Genomic DNA, 20,731 nt, shown 5'->3' on the forward strand with positions numbered 1-20,731 from the left:
TTCGAAAGGGTTATTTAGTGTATGTGTAACCTTTGACCTATGTCTATACATTACATCAATTTAATCATTTACATTTTATATTTATTAATATACTTATTTTTTATATATATATAAATATATTGCATCTAAATATATTGAAACATCATCTCGTACATTACACACGTTTTCTATATACGTAATATATATTCTATATATATAATATAGAAATAAAGTATAATAAAGTATATTTTTGTAATCCTTATCTGTATAATATCATATATAATACAATAAATAAATAATCATTCATTACAAAACCAGATGCATGTTTTTGCTCCTTTGTGGGTTATCCACACACTGCCTGCACCAGAAAAATACATACAGATTTGTAAGATTAAACATTACTTGAGTAAAATAGAGGCAACTCGGAATAAAAGTAGTCAAACAATTGTGTGTTTAATATGTTTTAATTCAAGTAAAAATAAAAAAAGGTAAAAAAATATATATATATATATACAAAATAAAAGTCACATTTGCAAAATGTTATTTAACTTATTTTTTTTAATAATTGTTCAGAAAGTCAGATACACACTCCAGCTTTACATAATTATTATTTTTATAATTTTATGGCAGTTATTTGATGGTTCAAGCTTAGATGGTTCATTTCTCCGCAGTCGGTATTTTGACCAAGTTTGAGCCGCTTCAGACTCCGTAGTTGTAGTCCGGTAACACGGCGACCCGGAAGCATGGAAGGCGTATCGTAGGTGAATGTAAGTGCTATAACGCGTTACCTTGACTTTATGAGAAATGTGTGAGCATTTACTTAAGCGGAGAGGACATTAGAAGCCGGCTGGTGTTAGACTGTAGGTGTTGGGTGTACAGTTGGAGCAGCTTCGCCTCCTAACAGCAGCTCTAAAGGCAGGCCGGCCAGCTAACGCCAGCCTGTGTAGCTACCCAGCGCAGGTGATGTGGCAGTCAGGAGGGGTGACCTGCTCAGATACCAGCTTCTCTGTCCTCAGTAGCAGTGTCGTCTTTCAGTGTGAATTACAGGTGTTTTCTGTAGAGATTTACTGTCTTCTCAAACACATTTATACAGATAAAGGAGTGTTATTGAGCTGTAAGCTGCTTTTAGCCACTGTATTAACTTACAGGTCCTGAATAGTCAGTGGAGTTGCCAACTTTCACAGTTTATTGGGGTGACATTCAGATGGCCAGGCCCCAAATAGGCTGAGATGTGGGGTAATGGTAGTAATGGTAGTGTCCATCTATGAGCCAGTTCAAGATTCAAGAGTATATATATATATATGTATGTGTGTGTGTGTAAGAGTACAGTACAGTATGGTTATATATATATATATATATATATATATATATATATATATATATATATATATATATGTGTGTGTAAGAGTACAGTACAGTATGGTTATATATATATATATGTGTGTGTGTGTAAGAGTACAGTACAGTATGGTTACAGTATGGTTATATATATATATATATATATGTGTGTGTGTAAGAGTACAGTACAGTATGGTTATATATATATATATATATATATATATATATATATATATATATATATATGTGTGTGTGTGTGTGTAAGAGTACAGTACAGTATGGTTATATATATATATATATGTGTGTGTGTGTAAGAGTACAGTACAGTATGGTTACAGTATGGTTATATATATATATATGTGTGTGTGTAAGAGTACAGTACAGTATGGTTATATATATATATATATATATATATATATATATATATATATATATATATATACATGTGTAAAGTGCATTGCATTGTGCACGTGCAAAATTAAACAGTAGCAATGATGCATGTAGGGGCAGTGGTGTCTCAGCGGTTAGAGCGCCGGGATATCGATAACAGGGTTGTGGGTTCGATTCCCGGGCTCGGCAAGCTGCCACTGTTGGGCCCTTGAGCAAGGCCCTTTACCCTCTCTGCTCCCCGGGCGCTTGGAGTTGGCGCTGGAGTGTGTGTGTGTGTGTGTGTGTGTGTGTGTGTGTGTGTGTGTACTGACTTCCCCTAACACGTGTGTGTGTGTGTGTGTGTGTGTGTGTGTGTGTGTGTGAGTGTGAGTGTGTGTTCACTACCAGATGGGTTAAATGCGGAAGACACATTTCGCTGTACAGTGCACAGTGACAAATACGTGCACCTTTACCTTTATGTAGTGGGCTTATATTAGTGGGTGCATGTCAAAGGTCAGCCAGTTCAGAGTGTGTGTTTACAAGCCTGATGGCCCGTGGATAGAAACTGTTTGTCAGTCTGGCTGTCCTGGACTTCACACTCCTGTACACACTCCAGGCTGTGTTGAGGTTGAGGTTGTGTGACCCTGGTCCTGTAGTTGTCCTGCAGTGAGGGGAAGGCTGCTCCAGAAATGGACTGTGCAGTCTTGATCACACGCTGGAGAGCCTTCCTGTCCTGAGCGATGCAGTTTCCGTACCAGACCGTGATGGAGCTGGTGAGAACGCTCTCGATCGTACTCCTTGCTGAGAATTTTGGCTGACATGCCAAATTTCCTCAGCCTTCACTGAAAACACAACGCTGCTGGGACTTCCGGATGATATAAACGCCAAGGAATTTGAAGGTTTTCACCCTCTCCACCTCTGTCCCACCTGTGTAGAGGGGTGTGTGTAGCTCCAGCTCCTGCTCCTGCTCCTGCAGTCAGTTGGCTGACTAAGGGGACTGTGGACGGTCCAGACTGTGGTTCTCTGATAGCACCGTTAACATGGCCCAAACCTGTGCCAAATCACATTTCCTATTGGCCCACCTAACACTTGCAGTGATGACCCAGAGGTGGGCCAGATGTGGTTGCCAGAAAATGTACAACTAGATCTAGTTGTTAAACTATGGGTTGAGTGGTTGGAAGTGCTGAGGTGCTGCCCTCTCACATCTGGGACAGACAGATTTTAACATTAGCCATAACATTAGCACCACAGACAGGTGAATTGAACATATTGATTATCTTCATCTACAGGGGCTTCATCTGTCAAGGGGTGGGATCTACACATTAGGCTGCAAGTGAACAGTCAGTTCTTGAAGGTGATAAAGGTGTTGGGGGAAAAATGGGCAAGCATGAGAATCTGAGCCAAACTCTATTGGCGGGATGTCCTAAACATCAGGCAGGTCTTGTGTGGGTTGTTTTGATATGCAGGGGTCAGTACCTTCCAAAAGTGCTCCAAGAAATGTTAACTGGTTACCTGGTACTAAGTGCTCAGCCCCAGATACCACAGCAGGATGCCTTCAGAGGTCTTGTGAAGTCCATGCTTTGAATGGTCAGGTGTGTTGTGTCAGCACAGCGGGGCCTACTCAATATGCGGCAGGTAACAGGTGCTAATGTAATGGCTGGTTGGTGTATATAAAGAATTGTATCAAATATGTTGGGCTTCAAAAAACACATCTTGGGCCATCATTCAAAGTGGTATGTGGGCCACTAGTAAATGCCTGGTATGGCCCAGGTTTAAGCATTATCAATATTGCAGTTTCTGGTGGCCTACAGTGGTCTTCGATTGCCAAGGTAGTTGAAAAACTGGTCATCAGGTGAAAATGGTTTGATGACCATTCTGGGAGATGAGTTTGATCAAGCTGGTCATACTGGTGGACCAGGATGGTCATGATGTTCATGCAAGTTGAGAGACTTGAGCAGGGTAATCAGTGAAATCAGGATGCAGCAGCTGTAGGAAACTTTATTACTAGTCAAATTCATCCAGAGGTTGGTTTGAAAGGCAACATGGGGTCGTAAAAAATTGGGAAAAGGTTGGCAGCCCTACTTCCATATGTGTGAAGCTGTGTGCATTGGTCTTTTGTGATTAATGTGGCCTTAATGCTGGCATGTCCTCTTTTGTGTTTCAGAGACATGAAATTTTCAATCAACTTCCATGAATTGCTGTCTTTAGCACCAGCCTACTCCTGAGCAGAGGAGCCTCCACCCAGCCATAATGAGCCCAGAGGAACCGGATAAGGAGGTGGACATGTGGTCCTCCATCCGCTGCCTGGGTTACCTGTCCAGCCTAAACCTGCTGGTGGCTGTATGTCTGGGCATGTACGTGCGGTGGGAGCAGACGTCCGAGCCCACCATCTTGGTCATCTTTATCCTGGGTCTCTTCGTCTTGGGCATTTCCAGCATCCTGTATTACTACTTCTCCATGGAGTGGGCTAGCCTCAGCCTGTTTCACCTGTGGTTCGGCTTCCTGCAGGGCCTCTTGTGCTTCCTCACTAACCCCTCTCTGGAGATGAACGTGAAAGAGCAGGTCACAAACTACCTGTTGGTAGCTAGCGTGGCAGTGCGGTCGCTGTGGGCCCTGACCGAGCGCCTGTGCGGCAGTGTCAGCTACCGGAGGGTTGTGCTTACCTCGGCCGAGCTGCTGGAGCTTCTGGGGTTCGGCATTGCCAGCACCACTATGGTTCTCCACAAGGCAGTAGCCGTCATTGCCCTGCTGATTGCCTTGGCGGTCATCATCGTAGACCTGCGTATGAAGTCTCTCCTAGCCCTTCCCAACTTGATCTGCTTTTCCGTGGTGGCCTCCGTCACCTTCTTCCAGGCTCTGAAGGTTCAGACCAACCCTTTCGCCCTGGGCTGCTACCTAGGCCGCCTCATCTGTGAGCCCCTCCTGGACGTCTACTTCGGCGGGCTGTCCGTGACTGAGCGCTGGATGCCCTTCATGTCCACCGGTCGGCTGTGGCGGAAGCTCACTCTCCTCCCGCTGGGTGTGACTGAGCTGATGTTTTTTGTGCTTTGTGCCCTGAAGCTAGGTCACCTGGAGCTCTGGTATCTGGTCATCCCCGGCTTCTGTGTGTTCGGCCTCTTCTGGATGCTGTGCCACGTGGTGTTTCTAGTCACGCTGTGGAGCTTCCACACCAAGCTGAGTGAGTGTCAGAAGGTCCGAGCCACCCAGCGCTCAGACACGCGCAGCCTGGACAGGGTCATGGCCTCCAGGGGGATGCGCCATTTCTGCCTCATCTCTGAACGGCTGGTGTTCTTCAGTCTGGTCTCAACTGCTATACTAGGGGCTGTTTCATGGCAGGTAAGATGGGTCAGATTTCTGTAGGGGTGTTACAACTTTTTAGGATTTCTAGTTTGAAAGAAAAAAAAGATAGAGTGCAGATAGTAGCGTTGGGCAAAAACTGAGCAGAGTGCCAAGCAAAATGTGCAATAAATGCAGTGTTTCCTTTATGATTTTTCAGCCTAAAAGTACCTTAAATTTGTGGATATCACATAATAAATGAAACACAGCTAAACTATACCGCAAAAATTTTTGTAAACTATTTATTTTGATTCATTTACTCATATGGCATCTTTCATATGGCTGTTTTCCAGCTGAAAGATACAAGCTGCACAGGGCTAGGATAGTAACACTAGCTGAGGAAACCTGGCCTTAGCTTTTTTGTTTACTGAAAGACTGTCTGCCTTTCTCTGTCAAAGCATCACATATGTTGTGTGGCAAAAAATGTTGTGAAACACTAAAGCAGGAGAATTAAAATATAATGGAAATTAACCTTTTTTTATTGAAAATTTAAATTTAGCTTAAAAAATTTAATTAATTAGAAATAATCATACACAAAATGTGGACAAAAGTATTGGGACACCTGCACGTTCATTGTATCTTCCAGGATCAAGGGCATTAGACGAGTTTATTCTGCTTTTGTTGGAGTAACTGTCTCTACTGTCCAGGGAAGAAGGCTTTCTAGATTTTAAAGCAAGCATTGCTGTGAGGATTTGACTGCATTCAGCAACCAGAGTGTTAGTGAGTTCAGGACGTTGGATGATCACCATCCCACCACCTTATCCCCAACTCTCCATCCATCATTCCAGAGAACACAGTTTGTCCTAATGCTGGCGGGGCTTTATACTCCTGTAGTCCACATCTGGCATTAGACATTGTGCCAATAGGTTGATTGAAGAGGTTTATCTCCTCCAGAGAGTCCTATTCTATTGACAGTACTTCTCTACAGGGACCAGACAAGCTGTGTGTGTGTGTCAAATATGGGTGGCGCTTAAAAGTATCTAATGCATTCATTAGAAGGGGTGTCCACAAATATTTGGACATATAGTGTGTATATTTAATATCGTATGTAATGTATTACCTCCCTCATTGCCTTAAATTCCAGTTATAGCTACAAAAAACACAGAGTGAAAATCCGGCAGAAAAATAACTTTGCAGTGGAAAAGTGCAGGAAGTTAATTGGTGGTTATAGAAGTGTTTAAAGCACTTATCCCTGCCAGAGCTGTGCGGCTGAGTACTAACTGTGTGTGTAAAGGAGGGGTTTAAAATTATCCAGAGCTTTTCTTTCTCTCCCATTTTTCACATCCTATGCCTGAAATTGTAAATCAAACCCCAGAGAAACAAACCTGTAGACCCAAACTGTATTTGCTGAAATTTCCAATTTACACTGTATCTTCAGAAACCAATTCAGATGATTGAAGCTGTCAGGAATTGCTTGGATGCCTGCGAGTGTGTCCTTAAGCATATGCATTAAGTTTCATCCTCGCAAACCTTTCATCTGATGACTGGAAAATCAAAACTAATACATAAAGAGCAGAACGATGACTAAGCTTCGCTGTTGTTGATTACTAAGTGACCGAATAGTACACGTCTTCCTACTGCTACTCTCGTGTGAAATGAGGACAGCATGCCGTACCGGCTGTTAGACCTTGGGCAGAAGTACCTTTTCTGACAGAAGCAGTGAACCACTAGGCGGTAAGATAATGAACTGTCAAATGATTCATTCTAGGCCGTGGTGTGGGCAGCATAGTGTCTGAGGCACTAGCATTTTCATTTGTTTGTTTGAAGTCCGTACTGGGTGGATTAGTAGTAGATTGATTAGTGTCTCTGCATAGTCGTGTAAGTAGAATTGACGGGTCTTGGAGTTGGGTTGACCATAACCCAACTTCTGGAGAAACTGTACATATAGACTTAGAGGTTTAACAGATTTGCCCTGAGAAAAACAGACAATGTGGGCTGTCTGTCTATTGTGAAATCTTTTATTAGACACAGTGGGCTAACCCACGGATTGTGCAGACTGTGGAAAGATGAACTTTCAGAACCTTTTGAGCGGTCTGAAATAAAGAGATTGATCCGCTGTGTTTTGGCTTCCGTTGGTACTATTTTATAAAATAAGGTATCATTTTTATCCAAATTTTCACCCATTTTCATTTTCCTTAATTTGGACAACCAATTACCCAACCCGTACGCACACAACTCACATGAGTCGCTGCAAAGATTGTGGATAAAATAAGATAAAGGACAAATAAGAGAGCGGTTCTGCTGGGTTTGGAGGTAGCTAGCAGGCTATTTGCACTATGCCTTTTGGCACACCTGTACAGATGTTCTCTTTCTGTAAATGTTCAGGTCATCTGTAAGTTTCTATGTATAATATTTTTCAACTAAATCTGTTTCACATCTCTCAGCTTCTTTAGCTCTTTGTTACCTTTAGTACTTCTTACTTTTTAAATTGTATCCCCTATCCTATTTATTGTTTAGTGTAATTTTTCTTTAGTTTAATACTGTAAATAATCTGTGTTCTGTGTTTTTGTTACTTGTCATACGTGTTGTTCTCACCAAGACACATTCCTTGTATGTGTAACATACTTCTGATTCTGATTCTGATTCTAAACACCACAGCACAGGCCGTGTCTCAGATAACCAAGGCTCAAATCACACCAGTTTAGAAGATAAAGCCTCATATCAGACACCACAGAGTCAAGGAAACGGAGTATAGGAGTATTTTCCACTGTTTTCAGCCTCATGTAGTCGACTGGCTCATCCAGGTTTGCTTCCTCTGTCTTTCAGCCGAACTCAGCGTCGCTAAACCCGCACCTACAGTGGGATTGTTTTTCTTTTTCCCACCTGTTTTCAGAGTGTGATCTTATAATTTTGAGATCATGTCTACAGATATACTGCCGTATACGTTATTACCATTATACAGCCCAACCCGAATGAGGTCAGTTGTAAAAGCAAGCAAGACTACAGTTACCATAACAGTATTCCTAAACCACTACAGGTCCCACAATGCCATGCAAATCCAAGGGCTTACAGCTTAAGGCTCCTAAGTGGCAGACATGCTTGTGAAATGACCATATTTCCCTAATAGTGACCCCTTTTGCCATGATGGTATGGTACAAATCCACATAGTACTATTACACCCCTACTTTACATTGTGTAGGTGTGTTTTAATATATATGTATTTATATATCTATATATATCAACGCAGTCCCACGCTAGTTTCTGCCCTTCTTTTCTTTCTAGCGTTCACCAGCTTTGTCTATACATAAGTACCATTAGTTTTGCAGGGTGAATCAGAAGCACAGTGTTATGGTGGAGTAATGAAGTGTTTTCTGGCTTGCAGTTGTCCAATGCTCTCTTCATGAGCTTGTTCCTGGTGGTGCTGTCTCTGGAGTCTCTGGCACACGGCCTCTTCCATGAGCTCGGGAGCTGCCTGGGAGGGACCTGTGTGGGCTACGCAGTGGTTATTCCTACCACTTACTGCAGGTAAATACACACACTTGCACTTGAGACATAACCATGCAGTCAATACATGTGAGCAATATGAACCGAAGCTTACTTGAAATGATTTTGCTATCTGGGCTGTAAGCTTATGTCAGATACACCATAGATCAGACATAACGTCAGCATCACTGACGGGTGAAGTGAAAAACATTGATCTTTATCTACAGTGGCTTCATCTGTCAAGGGTTGGGATATATTAGGCAGTCAGTTCTTAAAGGTGATAAAAGTGTTAAAAGCAGGGAAAGCCACTTTGACAACAACCGAGCTCTGATGGCTAGACGACTGTGGTGGTCAGAACATCTCCAAAACGTCAGGCAGGTCTTGTGGGTTGTTCCCGGTAAACCCAACTAAATGCCTGAGGTTTAGATAAGACCAAGGCTCCTCTAAAATCCTCTCTGGCCATGTTCGAGTCGCCTGCATCTGATGTTCTGCAGTTTTAGAAATCTGAAATAGTAATAATTGTGGGGGTAATAATTAAGTAGAAGTAGAAGTATTAATAATTTTCTTTGGAGAAAATTACATTTCTAATAATTACATTTTACAAAATTTTAGAGACATTCTCACTATTTTTCGAATGAATATGTCCGTCTGAAATATTCTTAAATAGGTTAAAGACAAAGGATTTCATGTGGTCCTTATTTTGTTTTTTCACATGACTGTACATACAGTCATCCTGCTTCTAGAGAGCTGTTTACCACATCAGCGCTCGCCCTTTTCATACAGCATGAGTTGTGGACCGCTGTACCACTTCTGTGTTCACTACTGGGATGATTGTGTTCTCGAGGACTTTTTTTTATTTTATTATTTTTTTTTTAGGTAGCACGTGCTTTAAATCGTCACTAATATTCACCCTGTCCCAGTCAGCCTCCTGCCGTCTGCCTGTCTCACGACATCGGAAACCATGTTGAGCAGTCCACTCAGGACATTAAGGCATAGGGGGAGGTTGATGATTGGAACTCCCCAAAGGTGCAACGGTAAACGGAGTGCGAAATAAACTAATAGGCATTAATAAACATGGACTAATGCCAGCCCTGTAGGGAGGGCCGTGTCTCCTCCATGCCGGGCGAGTGGGGTTGGGTGGGGGTGTCAGAGAGACAGAGAGAGAGAGAGCGCTCCAGGCAGGAAGGCTGCTGTTAGGATGATTAGGATGCAGCCCCACGGCCCGTCGTGCTCAGTATTCCAGCACACCAAGAGCCAGGCCCCAGCAGGGAGCCGGCACATGAGGGGAATATAGCAGGGTGTAATCTCCTGTCTGATGGGCGCAGATCATGTTTTTACAATGATGAGGGTTTCTCGGGGAGATGAGGCAGACTGAAAGAGACTAGAAAGGAGAGGGAAAAAGGAGAGAGGGACAGAAAAAGGGCATGAAGTAAAAGGACTTTTGTCTGTGGCAGGTGCCACGGTGACCTGTCTGTTCAGATATTTGGGTATTAAGTAGTCATTATTAAGTACACCTACCTTTCCCACGAACTGATCATTTTATCAGGTACACTGCGGTGTGCACTGTGTATCCAAAGGATCCACTCACCCCTTTTAAAAAGTGAATTCAGCTGCTTTAAGGAGCACTTGCTGCTGACACAGGTATGCAGTTGTGCACACACAGCTTGTATAATCACTAAAGAGAACATTATGGGACTCTATGGAGCAGCTGCACATGAGCCTAAGGTCACTGTCACCAATGCCAGGCGCTGGCTAGAGGGGTAAAAAGCCCTTTTGCATTGGGCTGTGGAGCAGTGGAGCGGTGTCCTCTCTGTGCTTGAGCGCTATTAAATACCTTTGGGATGAGTTGGAGTGGCATTTATGATGCAGAACTAATCCACCAATCATCTAATTAATTAGTTTGTTAGATTTGTCCCTTTTTCACCCAATTTGGTGCTGCCAGTTAACCCACCTGTTCATAGCTCCTCCTAGCACTACCAATGCTCTCTAGGAAAGTATTGACTAACGCATGTCTTCTCTGATGCATGCAAAGCCAACCACCGCCTCATTTCCAACTGCCAGATGCAGCATTGCGACATATACCCACCTGGAGAGAGCACACCAATTGTGCTCTCTCAGACTCCGAACACTGATGGCAAAGTGACATGGCTCGGGATACAGAACTCATGACCCCCAGGCCATAGTAGTAGTGCATTAGACTGCTAAACCATTCTGAGCCATCTCATTAAAGTTCTTGTGAGTGTAATCAAAACCTCACAGCAATGTTCAACCACAGTGTAAAGCATTTCCATCAGAATAGACACTTTTACTGCTGCAAAGGGGGAGAGATACTCACTATATATATGGGGCTGTATATATAACCCACGCATTACAGTGCCGCACACTATACCATGCCACCAATATGCCAGTGTCACTGCTGCACTGAGAATTGGTCCTATGGTGGTCCCTTTCCAGGGCAGAATTGGCAGAGACACGTTTTGCTTCTGGATGATATGTGTATCTTATAAAACGGCCAAGGCAGGCATGTCAACAGAAACTCATTATATGTGCATTATTCTAATGACCTCATAGGCTGGTCTACAGCGTGAAAAAGTTATATCCATTAGTCTCACACTTTATAGATGACCCACAAAATGACCTTTTCTCCTGATTGAGTCTAGTACTGATGCTTATATTCACATAAGTGAGTCTCTTTAAGCACTATGTGGATGGGTGTAGTTTTACATGGGGAGGTGGGGTATTGAAATTACTTATGTAATTAATTGTAAAGATTCCAGCAGCTTTCACTTACTATAAAACACACAGTAGAAATAATGAGAATAACCTCAGGTTACATTAATCCAAGGAAAAAAAAATTATATATATATATAAGTCTAAGTCTATATGTACATGTATAGAGAGACAGTCCAATAAGTATTTACTTGCATTCTTTATGGCTCACAGTACAATAATATGCATTGTATTACCTCAAGTATATGACTTTGTACACTGAAATATGTAAAAAGTTTCTAATTGCATTATTATGCTGTTATATTAGCATTCTATCATTGAAATAAAATGGTCTTAAAATGACAGTAATATCATTTATCGCAGTTATTTTTGAGATAATGCATCGTCTAAAGTAAATAGTTATCGTGACCAGCCTTACTGACCTTTAACTGCCGCTTTGCTTGAACCCTGTTACATGTAATGAATCTTATATAGATTATATATCAATATATCAATATAGCCTAACAGTGTCATGTTACCATTGCCATTACTGTTACATTTACATTTATGGTATTTAGCTGCTGCTCTTATCCAAAGCGACTTACAAGGTTACTCCGATCACAGAGGTGGGCTAGTGTAGTGTTGGGAGTCTTGCCCGAGGAATCTTATTGGTGTAGCGCAGCATACATAGTCACCCAGACCAGGAATCGAACCCTGGTGTGGTAGCTCACTGGCAGGCCACACCGACCACGTCAACAATATAACATAACTATGCTTTGGTGTGATTGGCAATGTTCTGTAGCAAAGTAAACTGTGATTGCTTATCACAGGCTATGCAAATCCATCATAAACATCATAGACATCGTGTGATGGAAAACCATCACCCCGGCTCCTCATGTAAAAGCAATACCGTCCCTAAAGTTAGTTCTTCTGTATTTTCATTATCGACCTTCATTCGTGCTCGAAAGCAGAGAGCGGAGGGAGCATAACGGGTTAAAACTCCAAGCGAAAGGTAAATTGGACAGAGGAGCGGAGAGTGTGCCTGTTTGGGGGAAACAGACAGGAGAGGATAGAAGGGAAGGCGTCATTTCTGCTTGACTAGCTGAACACCTTGCCAGGTAGTTTTCACGGGTCAGTGTGTTTTAGATCTGCCATTTCAGTCTTCAGCAAGCATGTGCACAGCCCTGGTCCTCTTCACTTCCCCTTTTCTCTGTGCTCATTTGAAGGCTTCCCAGCTTAATGGGCTTTTTAATGATCATACAGCCCAGCAAACAAGAGCTGGAGGGTCGTAGTAGTCTTGACCTTAAGTGGGCGTGTGTGTGGAGGGCAGTATGCAAAATGTGGTCTGCGAGAGCGTTTTTCTTCGTGGAATGGATAACTAAACAACCTTGACCTTCAGAATCAGGTCTTCCTGGGAATTTGTAAATATGGAAAGGCTATGATCAGTCTCTCGCTCCTTTTTTTATTTATTTATTTTTTTCGCTGTCATGTTGAATTCTTTCATGTCAATTTATTGCACTGCCAGCCTGATCTCTTTGGATGTACCTTCCTTTCAGCGTTTGCTGTATGACTACCCCTCCTAACCCTTCCTGATCTATTCATGCTTTGCTGCATTTTTCACACCTAACTCACTCTTGGCCCGTCTGCTCCTGCATCATCATCTTCATCCACCTCTTCGTAACCTCTCATCTCCTTTCATCCTCCTACCTTGCTCATCTGCTACCTACAGCCTGGTTTAAGAGTAGGGATGGGCATTTTAAATATCTATGCTGTTTGAATAGCCTCTTTTTCAAAGGTGCCATGGAATACATTTGCTCAGTTTTTTAACACGGTGCTCAGTTTGTGTCGTTGGCTGGGTCGGAAAAAATGCTCAGATGCGGATTTAAAGACCCATTTACCACCCTGTTATTTTACCTCCAAATAAAACTCGTGGAGTTTCCTATTATAGGTGAGAAATACGATAAGCCCTGCTATTATTGGCTCGTTTTCCAGCACAGAGATGGCTCACGGTAGCTGCAGAGCTTAGCTTTTAAGCACTGTAGCAATAACTATAACACTTTTTTTGTTGTTGTTGTAATTATTCCCTTACTGGATAGGAGTCGGAGTCCTCATGACACTTCAGGTGCTGAACTTTAAGCCTAGCAGCTACTTGCTTCACCAGCGGCCCCTGTCTTCGTTGCATCAGCATGGTTACCCACAGTGGCCCTTCTTCCTGCTGTGGTCTGCCCAGCATTAGCTTTTAGCCTTTTTAGCCTCACGTCCATATTCCTTTGAAGGAACTGTTGAATTTAGCCTTAGAAGGGCTTCCTTAGTGGTCTGGATGCACACATATAGCTTGTCTAGTCCCTATAGGGAAGTATTGCCCAAAGAATAAGACTCTCTAGAGCTTATTGACACTATGCCTAATGCCAACTGTGGACCTGATGGGTATGAAGCCCCCCAGCATTGAGCTGCACAGCAGTGGAACTGTGTTGTCTGGAATGATGGTGCTCCGTCCAATGCTTTTGGGATGAGTTTGGGATGAGGTTCAACCTCACTAACACTCCTGTCACTGAATGCAATCAAATCCTTACACAATGCTCCAGTATGCAGTAGATGGCCTTTTCTTGGCAGTAGCAAAAGCATTTTTTTTAAGAAATACCTTTGCTTTGAGAAGAAACAATGAATATGCAGGTGTCCCAATACTTTAGCCTATTTATTGTAGCATGGTTTAGGCCACAGGCTCAGTCAAAAAGCTGAATGCATTATTTTGAGGTACAGATGTCTCATTTGAACATTAATTTAATGAACAAATACTTATCCATGTGATGATAACATGTCATTCATCCCTAGTTGGAACATCATGCTCTGGTCGTTGCGACCAAACACACTGTTCACATCCTTCCTTCTCACACATTCTCCTCTTCCCTCTGTGTGGGCAGTGTTGACGGTCAGCCGGTGCTGCTGCCCCCAGACCAGGTGCAGGAGCTGAACCTGCGCTCGACGGCCACGCTGAACGCCGTGCAGAGACTCTTCTCGCATCACCTTATACAGACGTTTGGCTGCGACTACTCCACCAGCGGCCTGAGTCTGGAGGCGCTGCAGGCCAAGCTGCGGTCCTTCCTCGAGCTGCGCACAGCTGATGGTCCGCGTCACGACACCTACCTCATCTACTACAGTGGACACACACTGCCCACTGGAGACTGGGCCCTCACAGGTGAGTCTGAAAAAGCCTAAATATTGCAAGTTCAATCACGGTTTTCAATATAATAAGCGTTTTTTTCTTTAGATAAATTTTTATAAAAATTATTGTAGAATGATGATAGTGCTCTCTAGTGCACATATTCCATGATTGGCTCAGCAGACTAAGCCAACTGACACTATGGCCCAATGATCGCTAGTGTAAATCCCAGGTCATGCCGGTTTGTCATCAGCAGCCGGAGCAGGAGAGACCACAATTAGCCAACACAGGCGCCTGGGAGCTGGAAATTCAGAGCTGGAAATCTGGCACTTTCATTAGAGTGCGTTGGCTGCCTAGGGATACTGTATTGACGGCAGTTCAAAAAGAGGTATAGGAGAGAGGCATGTGCTTGCTCTCGCCCTCTTAGTGTTTGGAGCATTGCACGTGATTGGGGGAGTCGTAGTGAGTGGCTGGGGCTAATTGGCTCAGCTAAACTGAGAAGAAAATTGGATCATAAGTAAATAAATTGTTTGATTATTTATATATATATTATTTATTTCTGTTTTCTGAATATAATAATAAATAAATAATATCCAGAATGCCATTGAAAGGTGGCAATCCGATCTCGAGACAGATAACAGTTTATTATTTATGATTTCATGACTTCCGGTTGTCCTTAAGACGTTCAAACGTATCTTGATTAATTAAAGTGTGAATGAACTCTGAATATTTTTAAATAATTTTGATCCAGACACATTTCGACAAACTCATCGTAACATTTGGGTAAAACAAGTGATTTTCTCATTAAAAGGCTTTTTTTATGGATTTCATTTTTGTGTGCCCCTATTCTATTCCATAGAACACAGTTCCACTGCTCCACAGCACAATACTGGGGGGCTGCATACCCCTCCAGCCCACGCCTGGCTTTAGGCAGCATGGTGCCAATAGGTTCATCTTTGTTTATCTGCTCCAGAGAGTCCTATTCTACTGGCAGTACTTCTCCACAGGGTGTGTGTATGTATTTGCACATCTGTGTCAGCAATGGGTGCAACTTAAAGTAGCTGAATGCATTGATTAGAAGGGTTGTCCACAAACATTTGGGCTTGTAGTGTATATTGAGTATGTGTATCATTCCAAAACGAGCACTAATACTACAGGGGATTCCAGGCTAGGCTTTTGAATGGTAGTGTAATGCAGCTTATCAGCTGCAGTATTCCCCTCTGGGAGACACGTCCTGACCTGGGTCTTTAATCTTAAATGCCTACCTAAAGTTTAAATGCTTTATCAGAAGTGGCATGATCACATCTGGTGCTTGATAAGGTTATTTATGTTGTACCATTCTCAGTTTAGGCAGAGAAGTATCTCTTGTTACAAATACTGTGCACAACCTTATCAGACACCTTATGCTATTCCATGCTGTTAATACCTACGTGCCTTTCTCACCAGGAGCCTTTTTGCAGGACCTGTTGTGTTTTGGCTGGCCTTTTACTATTCATTGTTCTGAAAGCTCTCCAAACTGTAGGAGAAATATCTTATCTTGGCTCCGTGTCTGCGGCCCGCTTTATCTTCTTGCCTGTGTGTGCGTGTTGCACCTCACTGAGCTATTAATCCTTATGAGGGATACGCATTGTCACAGCCTGTGTCACGCTGTTTGATCAGACCAGGCCAGCCGAGAAACGGCCCCGCGCCGCTTCTCGGTTCTGACCGGGGCATGAAGGCGGAACAGGGCCTGTCTCTCACACTGACACACACATACACACGCATACACACACACACACACAAACTCTCAGTGGGGAGGTGTGCTTTTCACAGTGTTTCCTTTCATGTCTCTCGCTAACACTTCTTACACTTGCTTTTTCTGCAGTCTCTCGGTTTTCTCCAAATTTACCACCTTCGGCTGTGTCTATAAATGACACCTCTTTTTCTTTTTTGTCTTCTCCACCCATTCATGCTAATCGTCACGATTAAATCTGACTAAATACTCAGGCTACTTTAAAAGGGCCCATATCATGAAAAACCAATTTTCCCACATTTTCTAATCAAGAATTTGACTGTTAAAGTTTTCAGTTCAGACCGTCCACAGGGTCCAAATATGGAAACTAAGCTGCAAAAACAGCCTGTTTTTCGTCCAGAATTTATTATATAACTAATGTACTTACACCATTGAGCCAAAACATTAAGACCATTCATAAATGATGTGAATAATGTTCATTATTCAGCCCTATCTGCGCATGTTTAAATCTCAGATATTAGACAGTAACTGAACCAACGGTTCTCATATTGCCCCGAAGGCCTGAGCGACAAATTGGAGTGTCCGGAGTCTCGAAAACAGCAAGTCTTATGGCGTGTTCCTAGTCAATTGTGGTGGGTAACTACCAACAGTGGTCAGAGGAAGGGCAAAATTAAATAAATAAAATAAATAAATAAACAGTGACAAAGTGTTGAGTTCCCGAGGCTCATCAATGTCTGAGAGCAACGAACGCTATCGCTCTGTGGCTCAAGATATGTTTTATGGTGATTGCGAGACCGATACCTCACAAAAACAGTGCCATACACCCTGTGGTGTAGCTGGAGATCAGTCAGAGTAGTGATAGAAGATATGATCTCAAATTACCTTGATTATGATCAATAAACAGTAATATAAGCTGCTTGAGTTGCTCAGATGTATGAGGTCCCTATTATGTGTTGCTTCCATGTCTGGGGAAGACTGGACTGGACTGGACGGATTAAAGGTTCTGAACGACAGTTCGGATTAATTTTCAATACATTTTCAATAAATCTGCCCCTACATCACTTGGGTGGCTGGGTACACATACATGCTTTGCCTGTGGATGTACTGGATTCATATCTGATCCATGGCACATCCACCTAAAAGTTAATGGATCTCATGAATGTCTTGGTGCCATATATCACAGGACCATCATAGATTGTGCAGTGTGAGCCCAAAGACCACCGGGCTGTTTTTACATTTACCTGATTCCAGAAAAACCTGCTCGCTACTCCATAAACTCAAGATATGATATGATATTAGAGATAGTCAAACAGAGGCTCTGTGAGACACTTCAGCCACAGCCATGCCGATCACAAGCATAGCGCTCTTTCTCTCGTTCTCTCTCGCTCTTCTTTTTCCTTCCTTGCTCGATTTCTCTCCCTCTCTTTTATAGGAACATATATAAGGTCTTAGTCATGCAGTCAATAAATAAATAAATACTGTGATACACATATTTGTCATACAGCCCAGCCCTACTGCCAGCTAGAGTATTTTACGCCAGAATAAAATGCTGGTATGTGACGTTACAAAAACCCTGGATTTTGATTTACTTAACATCATAACATTGAATTTTGGTAACCCGACATTGCAACCGACATTCAGCCAGACAACCGTCTATCGATTTTGGTGGCTAAGTAGGTTTGTACAGTGGTTTCCCCTGCTTTAACACCCCTGATTCCTTCTTCTCAGTTAATCAGCACATTCATATTGAGTTGAAGTGGTTGTGTTGGAGCAAGGAAAACACTGGAACTGAAAAGCACTGCTTTATTAAATAGTATTACAATCCATTATTACAAACTGATTATTGTTGAATGATGATTTTTAATGGGCCACCTTTGCGTTCTCAGGTGGGGACTGCCTGCGCCTGGAGCAGCTCCTTGATTGGTGGAGAGAGCGGAATGTTGGCTTCTCCTCTCGTCTCATCCTGGTTCTGGACACAGACCACTCTGTGCCTTGGGTAAAGGCAGTGAGGAGGGTGGAGGGGCTCTATGTGGCAGTTCAAGGAGCTGAGATAAGTCAGACGGGGGATGCCGAGAGTCAAGACGCTCCTCGTCTGGGAGATTTCACCTCCGAGTGGGTGGAGTATAACTGCGACCCAGACAGCGGTGTGCAGTGGTCGGAGAGAGGCCGGCTCATCACCGCCATGTACAGCGTGTCCAAGTGCTGGAGCGACTACAGGCTCCACCTGCCCACTGGCAACGATGTAGCCAAGCACTGGAAAACCCACTTCCCCCAGGCCACCTACCCGTTGGTGGCTGTAGCCAACTGGTGCTGTGGGCTGAACCTGCTGTGGCTGTGCGGAGCCTGCCTACGCTGCTTTAGGAGACTCAAACTGGCCTGGTTTCCTCCCACCATCCTGGACACAGGTCAGGGAATCAAACTGGTACGATCGTAGACACAGGCAAAGACTTAAATGCCGCAGCGTGCTCTATTTCTACTTAATATATGCCTTACTTTATGTGCCTTCTCTTGCTTTTTTGTTGGTTTAAGTGCTCATTATTTAGTTTTGCCTAAGTTGGAGCCTCAGTGCAGAGCCATGACTTCTGAAGGTCACTGTGGTCTTCATGGTCTAATTCTGCCGCTTCTGTATAGCCAAGATAGCCACTGTGGCTTTTTGTGCTGGAGAAAATCAGCTCACTAGATAAATTCTGGGTCTTATAATTGATGATAATTGATGCTGCGTATGTCCACCAATACTGTTGCCAGTATTTGGGATTTCTTACATATCCTCTTTGTCATACAAAATCCTTGTATCTCCTTTTTTTTCTTTTTTTTTTGACATAATTTGACTTTGACAGTTGATCTTTTTAGGACATTATGACATAAATTTCATCATAATTTGTGCTCCAAAATGACTTGAACTAAATGCTTTTTTACATTGACTTACATTGAGTCCATAGAACGGTTTTCCATCTCCTGTGAAGTTGTTATTTTGGAGTTACAAAATTTGGCCATGACAGTGACGATATGCTCTTGATTATAGGTCATATAATCAGGTTTAGCAACTAATTACTGTGAAGGTTATGTCATCTATGCAATATATAATATAAAATGATTATTATCACCTACCCAATAATGAGAATAACCACCCTTGCCACGGGATGACACTAGCAGGACGTTGTGGCATTGACTGCATTATCCCAGAAAGTTAGCTGTTTCCGAGATGCTGTCACCTTTAGCCCGGTACCCTATTTTCGTACCCCTTTGAACATCAGTCTAATCGCGCCCTTTGTCCTTCTTGCTTCTTTACATGTGCAAGTGATTTCTGTACCATCTGTGTCGCCCCGGGCCGAGTTAATTCCAAACCAGGGGTGGTTATAATATTCTGACATGGCTGGGACAGTGGGCGAAGGGTGGTAGCATCTTGGAAACCGCTAACTTTGTGGGCTGATCCAGAGCCACTGTAGTGTTGGTGTACCGAGTGCCTCCCAATGCCTTAACAGTGGTGTCCCATGTCTCCAGTGAGCGGTACAGAGCAATCAACACGCCTCTGTGGACCAGTTCACCTCTATAATGAACATCGTCCATCACCTAATAACAGAAGTCCAGTGTCATCCGAGACAAGGGTGGGTATTTGCACTGTTAGGTAGGTGATCCTAATATTCTGATAGGACTGTGTAGTTTATTTGTCTTAGTGATTAAACATGCATATCATTTATTGTATCCACTACTTAATCATTCATTATGTGTACGCTAAACCTTTGTGAATTCGGGATCCACACAATCTTGATTATACAATCAAAAAAAAATTGTGTATCAGTGATGCCAATATCATTGTCGTTGTGCATATCTGCGTGAGTCAAAAAGTAGTCAGTCTCCTCACTGTCTAGCTTTTAAGTGCCTGCGGCTGTCCACGTTCATTTGACTATACAAAGAGGTAAAGTGGTAATTTATTGAGTTCCGAGTGCCTTTTTTCTATGAAGGGTAGGTGACTGAAAATGATCATTTACGAGGCCTATTTTTGCCTCAGGCATGACACACATTTAGCAAAACAGGAGCTGCCACAGAGATCTGATTGGTGTGTGGTGCGCTGTGAGTAGAGGAGGGCAGCTCGGGCTGACCCTCTGTTCCTCTGGAGAATACTGCATGAGTGAGTGCACTTTAGCACTGGGTACAGGCCCTCTCTCTGGGACAGTGCAGTTACATAATAAGGGAGTTATTTTTTTGTTTTGTTTTGTTTTTTTAAACTTTACAGAAATGGAGAAGCTTTGTACAGGTTTTGGCACGTTGTCGAATTCTATCATTCTCATTTGACCTGAATAAATGTTTTATTCAAGCATTGTATTGTGTGGTTAATTATGACGAATATACTGTATTGTCTATGTATATCTGTTCTGTATACACATGATTTTCGGTTGTTCATGTGGAATACTGTGCATATTTTTGCTGTCATATATATATATATATTGTTTTTTTTTGTTTTTTTTTAACCATTTAAAAATGACACCTGTTTTTAAGGGTGTAGCGTTGGTTTGGGGAGGACATACTGAGATATCATTTTACAAGCCTATTTACAACCCTGTTATTTTGCTATGCTAATTTTCCTTAAATTGAGGGATCCTTTATAAATAATAATTTAAAAAGCCCCCAATTATAGTCATATTATCGCATAATCTTAACACTGTAACAAAAGCACTAATTATTTC

General features: G+C 42.7%; 1 protein-coding gene across 1 annotated transcript; it reads left to right on the top strand.

The window, feature by feature from the left end:
* The first annotated feature begins 704 nt into the window (after positions 1 to 704).
* Positions 705 to 20,339, top strand: tmem168a (transmembrane protein 168a). The gene is made up of 5 exons (XM_072673984.1): positions 705 to 746; positions 3,851 to 5,022; positions 8,345 to 8,487; positions 14,076 to 14,350; positions 17,933 to 20,339. The coding sequence occupies exons 2-5, from the start codon at positions 3,937 to 3,939 to the stop codon at positions 18,478 to 18,480; spliced, it is 2,052 nt and encodes a 683-aa protein (XP_072530085.1). The 5' UTR covers positions 705 to 746; positions 3,851 to 3,936; the 3' UTR covers positions 18,481 to 20,339.
* The last annotated feature ends 392 nt before the right edge of the window (positions 20,340 to 20,731 follow it).

Source organism: Salminus brasiliensis, chromosome 2, assembly GCF_030463535.1.
Source record: "Salminus brasiliensis chromosome 2, fSalBra1.hap2, whole genome shotgun sequence".
Taxonomy (NCBI): domain Eukaryota; kingdom Metazoa; phylum Chordata; class Actinopteri; order Characiformes; family Bryconidae; genus Salminus; species Salminus brasiliensis.

What these genes read in the sequence shown, in the direction of transcription:
- tmem168a (XM_072673984.1), top strand. Translation starts at nt 3,937, where the DNA reads ATGAGCCCAGAGGAACCGGATAAGGAGGTGGACATGTGGTCCTCCATC. An exon ending in TAGGGGCTGTTTCATGGCAG is followed by an intron (nt 5,023 to 8,344) that starts GTAAGATGGGTC and finishes TCTGGCTTGCAG; the next exon opens with TTGTCCAATGCTCTCTTCAT. An exon ending in TGGAGACTGGGCCCTCACAG is followed by an intron (nt 14,351 to 17,932) that starts GTGAGTCTGAAA and finishes TTGCGTTCTCAG; the next exon opens with GTGGGGACTGCCTGCGCCTG.